We start from the raw sequence: 15,294 nt of genomic DNA, 5'->3' as shown, positions 1-15,294 counted from the left end.
GCTGTGCTTCCTGCTCCCGCCCTCGCCTCTGTGTTGAGTGACGGCGACTGAAAGGGATCCTCGCTCCTCGTGCGCCGGGCTTCACGTACAGCACCACGGTTTCAATTCGCGGACCCGTATTTCGCTCCTCAGCCTTTATTTTGAGCTTGTGCCCCTCCGTCCTTGCCCCTCTTTATTTTCAGCTGCAGCCGATGGGTGCTCGGCTCGTTCAGCTTCCCCGAGCCGCAGCCCTGGCACTCAGCTCAGAACCACTCTCTTCTGCAGCAGCTACATGCCAGGGCCCTCAATCAATCGTTGCATGATGTGGCAGTGGGAACTGGCACAGATGCATAGCGTGTGAATAGTGAGGGCAGGAACTCAGTGCTTATATGTGTTGGGCTGAGGCCAGGAGCGGAGCTCTTGGACTCCTGCTGCTTGCAGGGATCTGGGGGCAGAGGGTGGGGGTGAGACTTGTCCCAGCCAGGACCCCACCCTGCATAGCAGAGCCGTGCCCCAGCCAGGCTGGTTTCCAACCCCAGAACCTAAGCAGAGCAAGGAGATGGTAGTTGTTCCCCTGAAATGTGGTGACCAGAGGCTGGGGACACATCCAGGGCTGCCCAACCACACAGACTGAGCCCAGTAGTACCCACGGAGAGCCTCCAGGGCAGAACTAGGCAGGGGAGGGGAGGGGGGGGGGGGGCTGAAGCCCTGCTGGGACATTCTACTGCTGGTAACTCCCAACCCCAAACGCGAGGGATGGAGATGGTCCTGGAGCTGGGGGCCCTGCTACCCCAGAGCCGCAGCGGCGCACAAGGACAGCACGGCACAGTTTGTACTTTCCAGGCTTTATTCACAGCTTTCCCTGCACTCATGCTGCAGCCGAAGCACGGGCGCAGCCTCTGCGTGCAATACCCACGGCCACCCCAATGCCAGCCAGTGCCACAGCCACAGCCACGCACACCAGCCCCAGCCCCACGCTGGGCACCGTCACCGCCGCACCTGCAAACCCAAACCCAGCCGTCAGAGCAGGGCACTGCAGCCACACCACAAGGGCACAACCACAGCAACTCACCGTCACCGCCCTCCTGCTGCTGGCCCACAGCTCCCGGGTCCGCCGAGAGCAGCACGGGGCCGATGACCACATCAGCTGCAACCTCTTTCCCTGTGAAGGACGGAACCATCAGCTGGGCTCCCCCCCCGCCACCCAGGTCTCCCCAGCCCCACCGGGACCTTACCGGCATCGCGACGGAAGCGGCGGCCGTTCCATCGCTCCATGGGGTTGAGCCTCCGGGAGAGTGCAGGCGGCTCGCAGTTGCCTGTCTCACAGCAGCTACAGACATCCCGGCTGCCTTCCACTGGCACCCAGCTAAAGCAGGACGGCAACACTGTTACCAGTGAGTGGGGACCCCCGGCAACCCCCCCTGTCTCTGCCCAAAAGACCCCAAGAACACTGGCAAACCCATGCTCCTCAAGTGTGGTGTCCCAGCATCAGGTGGCTCCTCATTCACCCCCCCAGACCCACGCAGAGGGTTTGCGTCCCGTGCCTGGGACTTGTGTGCTGGCCCCTGAATTGGAGTCCATAAGATGCCCCGATTTGTGCCACAGCTACTCACGTGTTTCTGGCTTTATTGAAGGAGCAAGCCTTGTTCTGTGGGTCTGGGCCTTGGTCTGCTGGGGTCACCTTCAGGTGGCAGGTGATGTAGATCTGTGGGAAGGAAGGGGAAAGGCTGGAGACCTCTCCCTGGGGACAGGCTCAGGCTGGGTGTCGGGGATGGACACAGCACAAAGCCTTACCAGGTTCCTGGTGTCCCCCGCGAACCTGAAGACGTCGATCCTGAACCGCAGCACGTCCTCCCGCGGCCGGGGCGTGATGAAGGCAGAGCTGGTGTCATCCACCCTCCCGTCCACTAGGCACCTGGACATGGGGCAGAGGGGGGAATGGGTCAGCATCCCGCTGTGCCCCCCGAGCACAGTGACCCCCCAGGCTCACCCGTTGAAGTCAATGATGGCGTAGTGGGGCGAGGAGTCACCGTCGGGGCTCAGGGCGGCCACGCAGCTGTCTGCAAAAAGCCGCAGGGGCACGTGGCTCTCGGTGCTGACCTCAGCCTGGATGTTGAGGATGTCGCCCAGCTGGAAGCCGGTGAAGGGTCTCTCAGTGCTCCAGTCGTCTGCAGGGCGGGGGGGTGACACAAGGGGGTTAGAGAGGGGACAGCAGAGCTGATGGCCAGGGAGAAGCATGGATGATGGCTCTGGGACAGCTGGGTGCCCCAGCTGGGTAACTGGGAGCCATCCCTACTGGTGCACGGGGTGACGTCCCACCTACCGCTCATGAGGCGCAGAGAGAACACCAGCCTCTCCTCGGCTGACAGCATGGAGCTGAAGGGGGACCAGGTGGGCCGGATGGCGTTGCTGCTCACGTTGTCCCTCCTGGGAAGCGATGGCATCAGGATGCAGCTGGGCACCAGGAGGGTGCAGGGGATGGGGGGAGGGTGCGGAGCCCTTACCTGGGGTAGTGGCACTCGATGGGGATGACGGCAGGGTTGGTGCGGATGATGACGGGGTTGCTAGCAGGGCTGGGGTCGTAGTTGATGAGCGTGCGGTAGATGAGGGTATCAGGCGTCACCTGGGCAGGGAAAGGGGGACAAAGCTGGCAGCGAGGCACCAAGACCTCCCCCTGCTACCCACCCACCCAGAGCTGTCTCTTTCCCTTGGAAAACGCCAAAAAAAAAAAAAAAAAAAAAGGGTAAAACGCAGGGGGCCTCCAGCTGTAAGCACAAAGCAGCTTTGAGGGAAAAAAAGTTCCTGTTCGGGAGGAAACCACCCGCCTGGGGCACGAGCTCTCACCTGCACGACGCTGCCGCACTCGTGGAGGCCGGCGGCGAAGGTGACGGTGTTGTGCGCAGCGTTGAGCGAGGTGTGCTTGCAGGCGGCCGGGCCCAGAGTCAGGTCAGCAGCATTGATGAGACGCCCGGTGCCGAAGAGGTCCCTGTGCACCGTCACCACCAGCTGTGCCTCTTGGCACTGCACGGCCACCGGGTGCGAGCCGGCCACGGCCCGTGAGTGCGCCTCGGCCCCCCAGGACCAGGCAGAGGGGTCCCCTCGTGCTGTCCAGGAGAGGTCCCAGGGCGTGTAGGAGCCCACCCGGGCCACCAAGCAGCACAGGAGCCCCAGCACCACGCCGTCGCCTTGCATTCCTCCTGCTGCCAGCTCGCCCAGCACAGGAACTAGGGCAGCTCCGCTGTGCTTTATATCCCCCCCGTCCCCCTGCGTTGTCTGCACGCGGGGATGGGGAGGCAGAGTCATTTCCGGGGTGCTGTGCCCCCCGTCGTGGGCTGCCCAAGGCGAGAGCAAACATCCTCGTCAGCCTCTTTGGGGGAATTGTTTAGAAAACTCAGCAGAAGCCGGAGACGGGGAGACGGGGACAGAGCAGCTTGTTTAGGTTTGCGCCGGGCGATAAGGGGCTTTTCAAGGCTCCTGGGGAGGTGATGCAGCAGCAAGGGGGGGGGTCAGAGCCAGGGGCTTCCCACCACCCCCAGCCCTGCCCAGAGCAATTCCGGATGCTGCTGCCCCATGGCCCCTCCATAGCATCCTAAGTAGGGACTTTACGTGTCCCACTGCTCACCATCAAACTCATCACCAAGCCTGCAGCCTGCCTTAGCCAGCCCTGCCCAGCACCCAGCGAAATACCCAGGGTTGATCTTTTGCAAAGGGGTGGCTGCTTCAAACTCAACTCCCCATCCTTCCAGACCCTTCTTTTGGGTGCCTGTAATTCTTCTCCCCACCATGCTGTATGCGTGGTGACACAAAGGGCACTCTGTTCCTCACCCCAAATCCTTCCCCATCTTTGTGATGCCCTTGGCTAGGAGGCAGCAGAACAAGTCAGGGGGCTGAGCTGGAGCTCAGCTGGACACTGGGAAACGGATGGAGCTTTGGGTCGGCTGCCAGTCAGAAACCCCACTGAATTAGATGGGGCACCCCAAAAGCTCAATGCGCACGCAAGCATGCTGCATTGCACAATCTTCTGCCCTCCTCCCCATGGAGCTGGCCAGGACTTCTCCTCGGTGTTTAAAATACCTTGAGATTGGTGCTTGCGTAGAAATGCCAGGCATTCCAGCGGGGAGCCTCCATCTTCGGGAGGACGTTTGGCAAAGGCACTCGTGCTGATGGCAGATAACGGGGGCAGGCGCTGCTGAATCAGTAAACAATGGCTGGGGAGCACGGGGCGAGGGCAGGAGCCTTGGCTGGGGAGGAGGGGGCAGCTCAGGGCCCCTCTGCATGGAGCAGGGAGAAGCCCATCGAGGCACAGAGCTCGGGAGGTATTTGTCTTAGAAAAGGGGAATTTCTGTCCTGACCTTATTCCAAGCAGAAGATGGCTTGGCCACAGACCAGGAAAGAGGGCAAACACAGAGCTGGAGGAGGCAGAGACCAAAAGTCCCAGGGCAAGCCCCAGAGCAGTGTTTTTTCCCCCTCCATTGTACAAAGGGGACTTGAAAGCACTGCTCCTTTCTGCTTGTAACACAAAGCTGCATGTCAAGAAGCAGCCAGAGATGCTGCTCAGGAAGGGGATGGGGGCTGTGGGTGGGAATAACCGCTCATGGGAGCAAGCCAGAGCTTTGCTAACAGTAGAGCAAGTACATTAAGAACAAGGCTGACAGAAGAAACGCAGAAGAAACCCTTCCTCCTTCCCATCATGAAATTCAGGGGTTCTGTTTGCACCTGTCAGAGAGCGACTGCTCTCAGGTTTGGGGCAGGAGCATCCTGCCCCGCCATCTGCTACAATGAGCAGAACAGCCCCAGCTCCATAGTGCAGAGAGGAAAAGCCCCTTCTGGGGTGGGGGTGGGAAAGCAGGGGCTGAAATTCCAGTCCCTGCTCCAAGGACTGTTTACACATATCTATATGTGACGAGCCTTGGGTGAAATGCATAAACAGTCCTTGGGGCAGGGACTGGAATTCCTGCCTCCCTGCAGCCCAGGAAGAGCCAAACCTCCCCTGCACCTCTCCAGCCCCCCTTTAGCAAGAACCCCCATCCCACCAGCCCTTACCCATGGGATGGACATCACGGCCCAGAACTCCCCCGGAGTCTCCCATTGTGGGTCAGGTTTACTTTTTATTGGATAATAGAAGCTAAAAGTCGACAAGGTGACTCAGACGGGATTGCTGTGCGTCCAGCGTGCAGCCAGGGCTCCCAGAGCAGCAAGGAGCAGGACGGCCAAGCCAACAGCCAGCCCCAGCCCCACACGGCTCCCAGCGCCTGCAAAGGAGAAGCCAGAGGTGGTCAGAGGCAGAGTAGGGCCCGCACCCCATCCCCATTACCCACCTTCTGGGGGCACCCTGCCCGCCGGGCGCTGCCGGTGGCTGTGGATGAGCAGAGGGCCGAGCATCACATCCGCTTCCCCCACTACAGGACCCGGGGGCAGCTCTCTGCGGGATCGCCCTCCGTGCCGGCGGGATGGGGCCAGGGGCTGCTGGGAGCGCCGTGCTGTGCCGCAGCTCCGCGTCTCGCAGCACGAGCACACAGCCCGCGTGCCCTCCACGGGTGCCCAGCTGGAAGAGAGCCTGGTCAGCAGCCCGCCCTACCGCGGGGACCCCACTGTGCTTCGGGGTCAGGCCGGGGAGCAGCCCCCCCCTTGCTGGGAGGGGGCATAGGATGGGCAGCCTGGCAGCACGTCCCAGCTACTCACAGGCCGCTGGGTTTGTGGAAGGAGCAAGCTTTGTTCTGAGGGTCTGGAGCATGGCCGGCCGGGGAGACCTTCAGGTGGCAGGTGATGTAAAGCTGAGAGGCCGAGCAGCAGGGTTAGGTGGTCATTCACCTTGAAGGCACACACAGCTTCCCCATGCATGGTGAGGGACTGCCATCTCCCTGGGGCACCCCAAACACCACTGCTGGGAGATGGCAGTCTCTCAAGTCTAACCTAAGGGGGCTTGTCCTGACCAGAAGTATTCCCCAGTGCTGCATTGACCCACTCCATGGCACGAGGCCGGACCCCGTCTAAAAAAGGGAGCTCACTGCTTCAGGAAGGATTTACCAGGCTGCTGGAGTCTCCTGCAAATTTGAACGCATCTACTTCAAACTGAAGAACATCTAGCCGGGGCCTTGGGGATATAAAAGTCGAGGTGGCATCATCCAGCCGCCCATCCACCATGCACCTAGGTGCAAACAAGCGTCAGCCAGGTGACTGAGAGCCGAGGCTTACAGAGAGGTGACCCGAGACCAGGGCACAGGCAGCACTTACCCATTGAAGTCAATGAATGCGTACTGGGGAGAGGAGCCCCTGCCCGGGCTGGGGGCAGCCACACAGCTGTCCACAAAGAGCCTCAGAGGTGCGTGGTTCCCCACGCTGACACCCGCCTGGATGCGGAGGACCTCTCCCAGCTGGAACACGGCAGAGGCCCTCTCGGTGCTCCAGTCATCTGGAATGGAAGTCGGGTGGTTCTAGTGCCTCACTGCCCCCACCTGAGGATCCCCACGGGGCACAGGGCCCTGGGGCTGCCAGCCCCGCTCCGACACCTGGGGGAGCTCACCCACCCCACGCACCAGGGGAGACCCCTGCCCCAAACTCACCATTCATAAGGAGCAAGGAGAAGAGCAGCCTCTCCTCGGAGGAGAGAGTGGAGCGGAAGGGTGCCCACGTGGGCTGGACGGCGTGGCTGCTCACGTTGTTCCTCCTGGGGAGGGATGCTCGTGGTCAGAAGGCTCTGCGGCTGCAGGAGGGCTTGGTACCCATCCACATCCCCTCACCTTGGGTAGTGGCACTCAATGGGAACAGCAGCAGGGCTGGTGCGGATGATGACGGGGTTGCCAGCACGGACTGGGCTGTAATTCAAGCTTGTGCTGTAGATGAGAGCTTCAGGGGTGACCTGGGGAGAGGCAGATTGCATTGCCCAGTCACCAAGAACTCTTCTCCTCCAGCCACAAGTGTGGAGCCCCAGGCCTCTCCCAGGGGACAGAGCTTTTTTCAAAGCAGATTCATGCCATCCTCTGGCGTGGGTAGGCAGCACCCAGATGCCCCCTAAGCTCAGCATCAGCTGCTGGGGCTCTGCAGGCCTCAAAGGGGAATTGAGACTTCCAGCTGTTAGGAAAAGTTTGTGATCATTTCCCCAGGCACAGAGCCCAACCACTATGCTCCATTAAGCGTTGCATCAGTGAGCAGCACCACCAGCCTTAAGAAGCTTCGCAGCATCAAGCCTGCCCTTGGCTATGTAAAGTAATCAGCACTTACAGGGCTGGCAGCTGCATCCTCTTTAGGCTCGGTTCCAACCCTGCTAAAGGGAAGGGAGAAGCCAGCCAGAACCCCCCAGCTGGACACCGAAAGCCTCAGCACCCCTTGCTATGCAGCACCCCAAGGTGCAAACAAGGAGCCAGCCGCCACCCGGGGCCCCCAGCCTCACCCTGAGGGTGCTGCCGCACTCATGCAGCCCAGCCATGAAGGTCACCACATTCTCAGCAGTGTTCTGGGCCGTGGCCGGGCAGTCAGCTGTACCCAGGGTCAGGTCTGCAGCCCGGACCAGGCGCCCGGTGCCAAAGAGGTCCCTGTGCACCGTGACCACCATCTGCGCCTCCTGGCACCACACAGACACGGGGTGCAGCGGGGACGCAGCCTGGAGCTGGGACACGTCCACCCACGCCCATGGAGAGGGCTGGGAGAAAGCATGGGGCTGCCCTAAGGACTGAGCCCCCCACAGCTCTGTCTCCCCTTGGAGGAAGCCCCAAGAGCTGTAGGCAGCCCCCATCTCCAAGAGACAGCAGAAAAGAGCAAAGCCCAGGCTACTTGCAAGATGCATCCTGCCCAGCAGAGCCCAGCATAAAAGGCAGAGGGCTGCCCAGGGCACTTTTGTAACCCTCACTCCCATCAAAGGCAATTGGCAGCACCTAGTTCCCTGGGGATGGTGTTAATTAGCTAACGAGGAGCTGGTGTCAGTGCAGCTAACTGCAGTTTCTTTTTAACATCTTTTCTAGTAATAAGCAGCCCTGCAAGATCTACCAGGGGACGTGTCCCACCTCCAGACCATGCACCACACAAGATCTGTTTGAAAGATGGACACAAGTCTCTCCCTTCCTCTGAAGCAGCATTTCAAGATATACCCCCAGTACTGAAGGGTAGATTCAGGTCTGGAGAAGTCTTATCCCTTTACTAACTTGGGATACCCTTTTCAGGTCAGGCGTAGATAGTTATCTTGGCTGCTTTTAACTTGGAGAAGGCTCTGGGGAGACCTTATTACCGACCTCCCATACCTGAAGGCAGCTTACAAGCAGGAGTGACTTCTTACTTGGTCTGATAGTGATAAGACAAGGGGAAATGGCTTTAAGCGAAACGATGGGAAATTCAGGTCAGATGTTAGGAAGAAGCTCTTTATTCAGAGGGTGGTGAGGTGCTGGCACTGCTGCCCCGAGTTGTTGCCCCCCACCAGCTCAGGCTGCCCAGCAGCATGGCCTTGAGCACCTCCAGGGATGGGGCACCCACAGCTCTCTGGGCATGGCTGTCACCCTGTGAACTTCCTAGTGCTAGAGGCCATGGATCGAGGAGGAGGACAAGCACTGTGTGTGTGACCAGGGGCTGAGCGTGGCTTTGTGCAGCAGGGTGCTGGGGACAGCTCGAGGCTGCACGCCTTGCATCTGCCCCTGCACATGGGGGCATTTGGGCCACCCTGCAAGCCCCCTTGGCGCTCCCTGGTGGTATCATAGCTTCATAGAATCATTAAGGTTGGAAGGACCAATAAAATCATCCTGGCCAACCATCAGCCCATGCCTGTGACTGTTCTAGACCACGTCACTCGGTGTGACAGCTCCACGGTTCTTGAGCACCTCCAGGAACGGTGACTCCACCACCTCCCTGGGCAGCCTGTGCCAGTGCACTATCACTCGTTCAAAGAAGAAATATTTCCTAATACTCAACCTGAACCTCCTCTGGCACAACTTGAGGCCATCGCCTCTCATCCTGGTGAGATCTCATCTCATCACTGTTACCTGGACCAGAGGCCGACCCCCACCTCGGCACAACCTCCTTTCAAGGACTTGTATTGAGCAAGGGTCTCCCTGGGCCTCCTCTTCTCCAGACTAAACATGGCAGTGGGGAGTAAAGCAAAATATTTGCAGCAGGTGACAAAACAAAGAAATTATTTATTTCATCTGCATGTGTACACAGAAAGAACAGTTAAGCTCATTGCTTCATCAAGCGATGCCCTGGCTAGCATTGCATTTGGAGAACGCTACCCTGTGTGCTCACTCAGGGCGTTCATACCTCAAACTTGGGTAGCATCCCCAGCAGGGGAATGGATTGGGGTTGGCATGGAATACCTTTCAGCAGTCTTGCTTGGTCTTTGTGGCCTCCAGCAACTCGTCTCATGGTGAGGCATGGCTGCTGGCTGCCGGTGGCTGCTGCTGGAAGTAGGCCTTGACCTTGCTGAGGTGACGGACCCTCGTCTCGAAGCGATGCCGGCAGGCATTGACCATGGCACACATCCTGGGGAGGCCCCCGATGGGGTTCTGCATGAAGCAGGCGTGCAGCTTGGGGAGGCCAATGCCATGGGAAGCCAGTGTCTGGGCCGAGGGCCGGCTAAGCAGCCTTCTTTCCAGCAAGGGCTGCAGGGACATGAAGGCGTCCAGGCTGGCAGGCTTGAGGAGCTGGCTGGGTTCGTTCTCCAGGTCGATCTCCAGAACATCACACAGGTCTTTTATGGCGCTGGCGCTCTCCATGGTGCTGCAGTTGCTGAGGTCCCGCTGCAGAAAGTTTCTGGCCAAGCACTTCAGCCTGCAGCTGTTCATCTCGGGGACCTTCTCCTTTATCATGGGCAGAACATCCAGGAAGCGGTACACCACTGAGAAGAACTCCTCTTTCTTGCCCATGTCAGTCAGAGTTTTCAGGAGGGTAGGAAGGGGCAGTGACCAGAGACCAAAGGCAGCCAGGATGGGCCTGTAGATGGTGCGGAGGTGGCCAAGCAGATCACTCAGGCCCACCTCATAGCCATTAGTTTTGGCCATCGAGTTGGGCAAACATACTGTGGGCCGAATGAGGGCTGTGAGTATTCTCTCGTTATCAACCACTGCCATCTGAATGACTTCATTTTCTGGAGAGGACAAGGGGAAAGCAAAAGAGGAGAGAGGAAGAACAGGCAGAATTAGCCTCTTATTCAGCAGGGAAATAAAACTTTGAGTCACTCAGTCTTTAACAGCCCCCTATCTGTCTCAGAACATGACAGCAAGATCTCTTAGGGGCTCAAGAGACTGGTCTCTCTCTTACATCGCCAAGGCTATGGCAGAAATGTCTGAACTTCATAGAATCATAGAATCATTAAGGTTGGAAAGACCACCAAAATGATCCAGTCCTATGCCTGTAACCACTCTAGACCACACTAGACCACAGTGCCACATCTATCCTTTTCCTGAACACCTCCAGGGACAGTGACTCCACCACTTCCCTGGGCTGCCCATGCCAATACCTCACCAAACTTCCCAACTTTTGCCCACCCCAAAAAAATCAAAAGCGATACTGCCATATGTGGGGATCTAAGCCAGCTTCAACACGGCACACTCATTACAGAAGACATTCCCACTTAGGATCTTACTCAAAATCTTAACGTCAAAGAAGACCACGTATCCTTGTCCCACATCCAGTGTGTCCTGGAGGCAAATGGGAAAGTGTGGGTTGTTTCTGTTGGTGCTGTCCTCGAGTATATTGCTGAAATCATCCAGCAGACTGGGGTCCTGGAGGAGCAAACAACTGGCTTTTAATAAGTGTCTCAGGAAGAACCATGGTAGCAGCTTGGGGTGCTTGTGTGTGTCCTGGAGGTGACTAAAAGGATCTATTCAAAGTGTCTGCTGTAGGACTTGGGGTGGCCCGCTTGGAACCTTCCCAAGTGGCTTTCTGCTCTGAGGGGACAGGAAAGTTGGGGCTATCACAGAGTTGAAGGGTTTTGACAAAGGTATTCTGGCTCTTAGGAAGGATTTCTGAAGTTCCTTGCCAGGATCTCAACTCACCAGCGACTCCTCATCTATGCTGTCCTCTTCATCGCTGCCCACGTTGAGAAGGTCGCTATCTGCCCAGAGAGAAAAGATGTGTCACCTTTGAGACATTGGACTGTCTGACCTGCAGTGAGCACAAGGGCCAGCAGACCCCCTGTCAGTGTCATAGCTGCGCCGAGGTGCCCTGGCCAGCCAGCAAGGTGGATGGGGAGCAACCGTACAAACAAGACAATGCACTGGGACATGACTGTCCTCTTGGGAACCTCCTGGGGATGCTGCAAACTGCCCCCTAGAATCCACCTGATGCCTGCAGAAGCACTGCTTACCTGAGTCATGCATCTCATCGCTGCTGTCTCGAATGCTGTTCAGCAAGGGGCTTTCCCTGATGACAGGCATGGTGGGTGCAGAGGAGCTGGTGTGGGGTTGGGGCGAGCAGTTTGGTTCTGGTGGCACCTCTGGCGTGCTCCTCTCATCGTCGTCCTTCTCAACCTTTATCACCTTTGCAGGGGATGGCACCATGGTGGTGCCTTCGTCTTTCTTCCTCTTGGTAGGGGTGGAGGTCAATGGGACCTAAGTGGGCAAAGCGGAGCCCAGTGAGAAACCCTGTGTGGCCAGGGATGTCCTTTGCCACCATAGCACAACTGCACAAGTCCAAGGGAAAGGCTGAGGATCCTCAAGCCACTCGTTTGAATCCAAGGTAACAACCTCCAGGTAACGACACTGAGGCAGGTACGATGATGCATGGTCCCACCACACACCTTGCTTCAGTGAGCAAACCCAGGTCCTGCCACCCAGTGTACAAGTCTGGGGTTGTGATGGGACCATACGGGGACCAACAGAGGACATGGGACAAGAGGCAGAGGTGGAGGCAATGAATAGGAGATACGGGGGTGCCTGGAGATGTCATGGGGAGCCCTGGGATTTGGGAGGGCTTGGGGTGTGAGCAGGAAGCAAATCTCACCTGGTGGGAGTTTTCCATGGTGGCTGGAGCAGGGGCAGCTTCTGAAAGAACAAAAAGCACAGTGGGATGAGGAAGGTGAGCAGTGCTGGAGGTGTCTGAGAGCAATGGGTGTTGCAAAACCCTCTGCAGGAGGTGCAGGTGGCTGTGGGGCCATGTCCCCTCCGCTGCCACGGGGATGCCGGAGCTGCAGATAGCCCTGAGCCCCACTGGGAGATGCTGCAGAGGCCAAACTCATGCTGTAAGGCTGGGCTGGTAAAATGCCTGCTCATCCAGCTGCCCTAGGTGGAGCTGTCCACGCATGCCGGCAAGCTGAAAAGGCCATCAGTAGCATCATGCAATGAAATGACTGATTGGGTAGCTGGGGACATGCTGCCCCACCAGCCCCGTGTCCCCAGCGCTCCTGTGCTCTCCAGCACTGCTGAGGCTGTGGGCGTGGACCTGTTCAAACCCTTCGTGAAGGGAAATGGGATGCAATTTGGGAAGCTCTCAGGAGGGCCCTTTTGGGCTGCGACACCAGCAAAAGACAAACGTTCAGCCCAGGAGGACTTTATTGGCACAGCAAGTGAGGTGGGGAGCTTGGTCCCTGCAGGGACCTTCCATGGGTTTTCCAGGCATCCTGGTTTGCAGATGGAGCCCGTTCCTCACTGCTCTCCTGGAGTATCATCGCGGCACCGCAAAGGGCACGCCGCTTCCCCTAACTTCTTCCTCCGCTTCCTGAGGCCACCAGTGTGCTTCCAGTCTCTCTTTCCTTTCCTGGGATGCTCCTCCTCCAGCACAGGGCTGGGGGGTGTGGGTGATGGGGGTCTGGCGGAGGGCTTGGCAGCAGGGGGAGATGCCACGGCACCCCGCTCCGCTTCATTCTGCTGCGAGGTGCTGGGGCAGAACAAATCCAGCAGGTCGGAGGGCAGCAAGGGCCAGCTCAGGTCTTGGGGGTCCCGTGTGGTGGGCACAGATGGGGGGTCCCGAGGCCCTGGTTGCAGCACTGTCCCCATGGAGGAGGCGATGGCACTGAGGGAGCAGGCCATGGAGCGCACCCCGCGGGACAGGGACACCAGGTGCTTGTTCAGCCTGCACTGAGCCTCCAGCAGGCAGGTGGTGACCCCCAGCAGGTCATCTGTGTGCTGCAGGTGTGCCCTGGCCCAGCAGCCAAAATCTTCCCGCAGGGCGGCCAGGGAGGACTGGGGGCTGTTGGGCAGAGATGTGGTGTCCCCAGCGGCACCGAGAGGTGATGCTGAGCCTTCCTCTGCTCCTTCATCCCGCTGTGCAGCAGGGGTGGGCGGTGCAGGGGGTGCGTCTCCTCCTGGGCTATGGGGCTGAGGCTGGAGGTCGAGGGTTGGGGTGCTGTTGTCCTCAGACAGGGTGTCCTGCTGGGGGACAGCGGGACCTGCTGCGGGGAGCAGGGCTGAAGGGAGCAGGAGAGGGAGCTTAGTGAGGACAGCGTGGATGGAGCGCTCAGCAGATGGCAGCACACCGGGGCCCAGGGACAGAAATGACTTGTGTGCATGCCATGCTTCTTGGGGACAACGTCCCCAGCCTGCCCGCTCTGCGCACCCAAGTCCACATGCCACGCACCTCCCCCAGCCCAGGGCACAGATGACTTACCATCATCCCTCCCCTAACAGCTGCACCTGGGGGCGAGACCACCATCGCTTCAGCAGCGAGAAAAGCAACGTGGCATCCCAAGCTCAGAGCGAGGGGAGCAATCACCATCCTCCAAGTGGGAGGAGATGCGAATCCCAAGGTATGTCACTCAGCCTGGCTTTTGCCCTCCACCCAGCCCCACGGAGCAGCGTGCCCGTATCTCACCTCGCAGCCCCTCGATGCGCTCGGCCAGCACCTGCAGCCTGGCATGGCACTCGGCAAATTCCTCGTGCAGCACCAGCCCTCTGGCCGCCACCGGCTGCTGCCGCCGCAGCTCCTCCAGCGCGTCCTTGACGAAGGGCTGCATGTCCATCACCTCCTGCTCCGTGGCGTACAGGCCCATCTTCTCCACCAGCCGCTCGCCCGCCTCCATCCGCCGCAGCACGGCCTCCACGCGCCGCAGCTCCCCCTCCAGCTCCCGCCGACCCCGGTTCTGCCGCTCCTCCACCAGCGCCAGCAGCTCCTCCTCCTTGTCCCGGATCAGACTCACCAGCTCCTCCACGCGCCGCTGCACCAGCTCCCGCGCCCCCTGCCCCGCCGCCTCCAGCTGCACCACCTCCTCGAGCAGCACCACGTGCAACGCCTCAAAGCCGCCCCGCTGCTGCTCCAGCTCCTTCCCCAGCGCCACCAGCTCGTCCCGCCGCAGCTGGGCCTCCCTGCTGACGTCGCAGTGCTGCCCGCTGTGAGTGGCATCCAGCAGCGCGCAGATGCAGCACACCGCCTTGCGGCACTGCTTGCAGTAGATGCTGTGAAAGTGAGAAGAGCCGGAGCGATGTCAGGCCGCGCCCCGAGATGAAGGAAGCAATGTAAGAACATGAGGAATTATTTACTCAGAGGGCGGTGAGGTGCTGGAACAGGGTGTTCAGTGAACTGTGGGTGCCCCATCCCTGGAGGTGCCCAAGGCCGTGGATGGGGCCCTGGGCAGCTTGATCTCATGGCAGGGGTTGAAGCTGGCTGGGCTTTAGGACCCCTTCCAAGCTGCGCCATTCTATGAACTGATTTTCCGATCACCTGTTCTCCTTAGAATCGTAGAATGGTTGGGTTGGAGGGGACCTTAAAGCCCAACCAATTCCAGTTGTCCACCGTGAGCTGCCTGAACCCCACCAGCTCAGGCTGCCCAGGGCCCCATCCATGGCCTTGGGCACCTGCGGGGATGGGACACCCACAGCTTCTCTGGGCATCCTTAGACATCCCACCAGCCTTCTTCCTGGGCTCCAGCAGCCTCCTCATCTTCAGCCCACGCCCTCCTCTGGCCCCACCAGCAGCCCCAACACTTCCCCCCCGCTCCGCACCCAACCGACTCCCATCCAAACCCTCCACCTGGTGGCCCTGCCTGGGGGGACCAGGGCAGCAGAGGGACAGGACCACCTCGCTCAGCCCAAAGATTGGAGACAAGACGCTCCCGGTCCAGGAGACCTACCTTAGGCTCTGGTTCAGGTGGGTCGGGATGGAGCAGGACGAGCTGCCGGCCCTCCTGGTGCCCTCAAGGAACTCCTGCGGCGATCCCACCCTGATGTCCTGCACCCTCTTGGCCTCGTGGTTCTCCCTCTTGACGTAGCGCTGGTGGGTCTCAAAGCACTTGGTGCACAGGAACTCCTTGCACTCCGGGCACCAGTACTCACTGGCGCTCCTGCAGTTGTCGCACAACAGCTCGGCCCCGCTGACAATGCGCCGGTAGACGCGCAGGCGGGCCAGCAGGCTGGAGAACAGCACGTTGTCCGTGTCGGGGATGCCGTTGGGCTGCGGGATGGG

The 15,294-nt window shown here is 59.6% G+C and overlaps 3 protein-coding genes across 3 annotated transcripts; all 3 read right to left on the bottom strand.

The window, feature by feature from the left end:
- LOC110403777 (zona pellucida sperm-binding protein 3) lies at positions 809-3,364 on the bottom strand. The gene is made up of 9 exons (XM_021407477.1): positions 2,824-3,364; positions 2,484-2,602; positions 2,303-2,406; positions 1,970-2,147; positions 1,774-1,894; positions 1,593-1,684; positions 1,215-1,345; positions 1,052-1,141; positions 809-978 (listed from the first exon to the last, which is right to left on the bottom strand). Exons 1-9 carry the CDS (start codon positions 3,280-3,282, stop codon positions 848-850), a joined length of 1,425 nt encoding a protein of 474 aa, XP_021263152.1. The 5' UTR covers positions 3,283-3,364; the 3' UTR covers positions 809-847.
- Positions 4,703-7,778, bottom strand: LOC110403787 (zona pellucida sperm-binding protein 3-like). The gene is made up of 8 exons (XM_021407489.1): positions 7,370-7,778; positions 6,720-6,838; positions 6,543-6,646; positions 6,214-6,391; positions 6,007-6,127; positions 5,662-5,753; positions 5,298-5,524; positions 4,703-5,231 (listed from the first exon to the last, which is right to left on the bottom strand). Exons 1-8 carry the CDS (start codon positions 7,760-7,762, stop codon positions 5,125-5,127), a joined length of 1,341 nt encoding a protein of 446 aa, XP_021263164.1. The 5' UTR covers positions 7,763-7,778; the 3' UTR covers positions 4,703-5,124.
- LOC110403910 (protein PML-like) lies at positions 9,068-15,288 on the bottom strand. The gene is made up of 7 exons (XM_021407671.1): positions 14,963-15,288; positions 13,708-14,288; positions 11,902-11,942; positions 11,267-11,510; positions 10,956-11,014; positions 10,544-10,682; positions 9,068-10,045 (listed from the first exon to the last, which is right to left on the bottom strand). The coding sequence occupies exons 2-7, from the start codon at positions 13,913-13,915 to the stop codon at positions 9,321-9,323; spliced, it is 1,416 nt and encodes a 471-aa protein (XP_021263346.1). The 5' UTR covers positions 13,916-14,288; positions 14,963-15,288; the 3' UTR covers positions 9,068-9,320.

This window comes from Numida meleagris, chromosome 9, assembly GCF_002078875.1.
Source record: "Numida meleagris isolate 19003 breed g44 Domestic line chromosome 9, NumMel1.0, whole genome shotgun sequence".
Lineage (NCBI taxonomy): Eukaryota > Metazoa > Chordata > Aves > Galliformes > Numididae > Numida > Numida meleagris.
The sequence above is the reverse complement of the archived record's forward strand: the minus strand, read 5'-3'. Positions and strand labels throughout refer to the sequence as shown.

Excerpts from the sequence above, each read along its gene's own strand:
- LOC110403777 (XM_021407477.1), bottom strand. The coding sequence starts at position 3,282 with ATGACTCTGCCTCCCCATCCCCGCGTGCAGACAACGCAGGGGGACGGG. Across the intron at positions 2,148-2,302 it reads CTCTCTGCGCCTCATGAGCG|ACGACTGGAGCACTGAGAGA; the intron begins GTAGGTGGGACG and ends CCCGCCCTGCAG. Across the intron at positions 1,346-1,592 it reads TTCAATAAAGCCAGAAACAC|CTGGGTGCCAGTGGAAGGCA; the intron begins GTGAGTAGCTGT and ends GTCCTGCTTTAG.
- LOC110403910 (XM_021407671.1), bottom strand. The coding sequence starts at position 13,915 with ATGGAGGCGGGCGAGCGGCTGGTGGAGAAGATGGGCCTGTACGCCACG. Across the intron at positions 11,943-13,707 it reads GCGCATCGAGGGGCTGCGAG|AAGCTGCCCCTGCTCCAGCC; the intron begins GTGAGATACGGG and ends TTGTTCTTTCAG. Across the intron at positions 11,511-11,901 it reads CCATGGAAAACTCCCACCAG|GTCCCATTGACCTCCACCCC; the intron begins GTGAGATTTGCT and ends TTGCCCACTTAG.
- LOC110403787 (XM_021407489.1), bottom strand. The coding sequence starts at position 7,762 with ATGCATCTTGCAAGTAGCCTGGGCTTTGCTCTTTTCTGCTGTCTCTTG. Across the intron at positions 6,647-6,719 it reads ATTGAGTGCCACTACCCAAG|GAGGAACAACGTGAGCAGCC; the intron begins GTGAGGGGATGT and ends ATCCCTCCCCAG. Across the intron at positions 6,392-6,542 it reads CTCCTTGCTCCTTATGAATG|ATGACTGGAGCACCGAGAGG; the intron begins GTGAGTTTGGGG and ends CTTCCATTCCAG.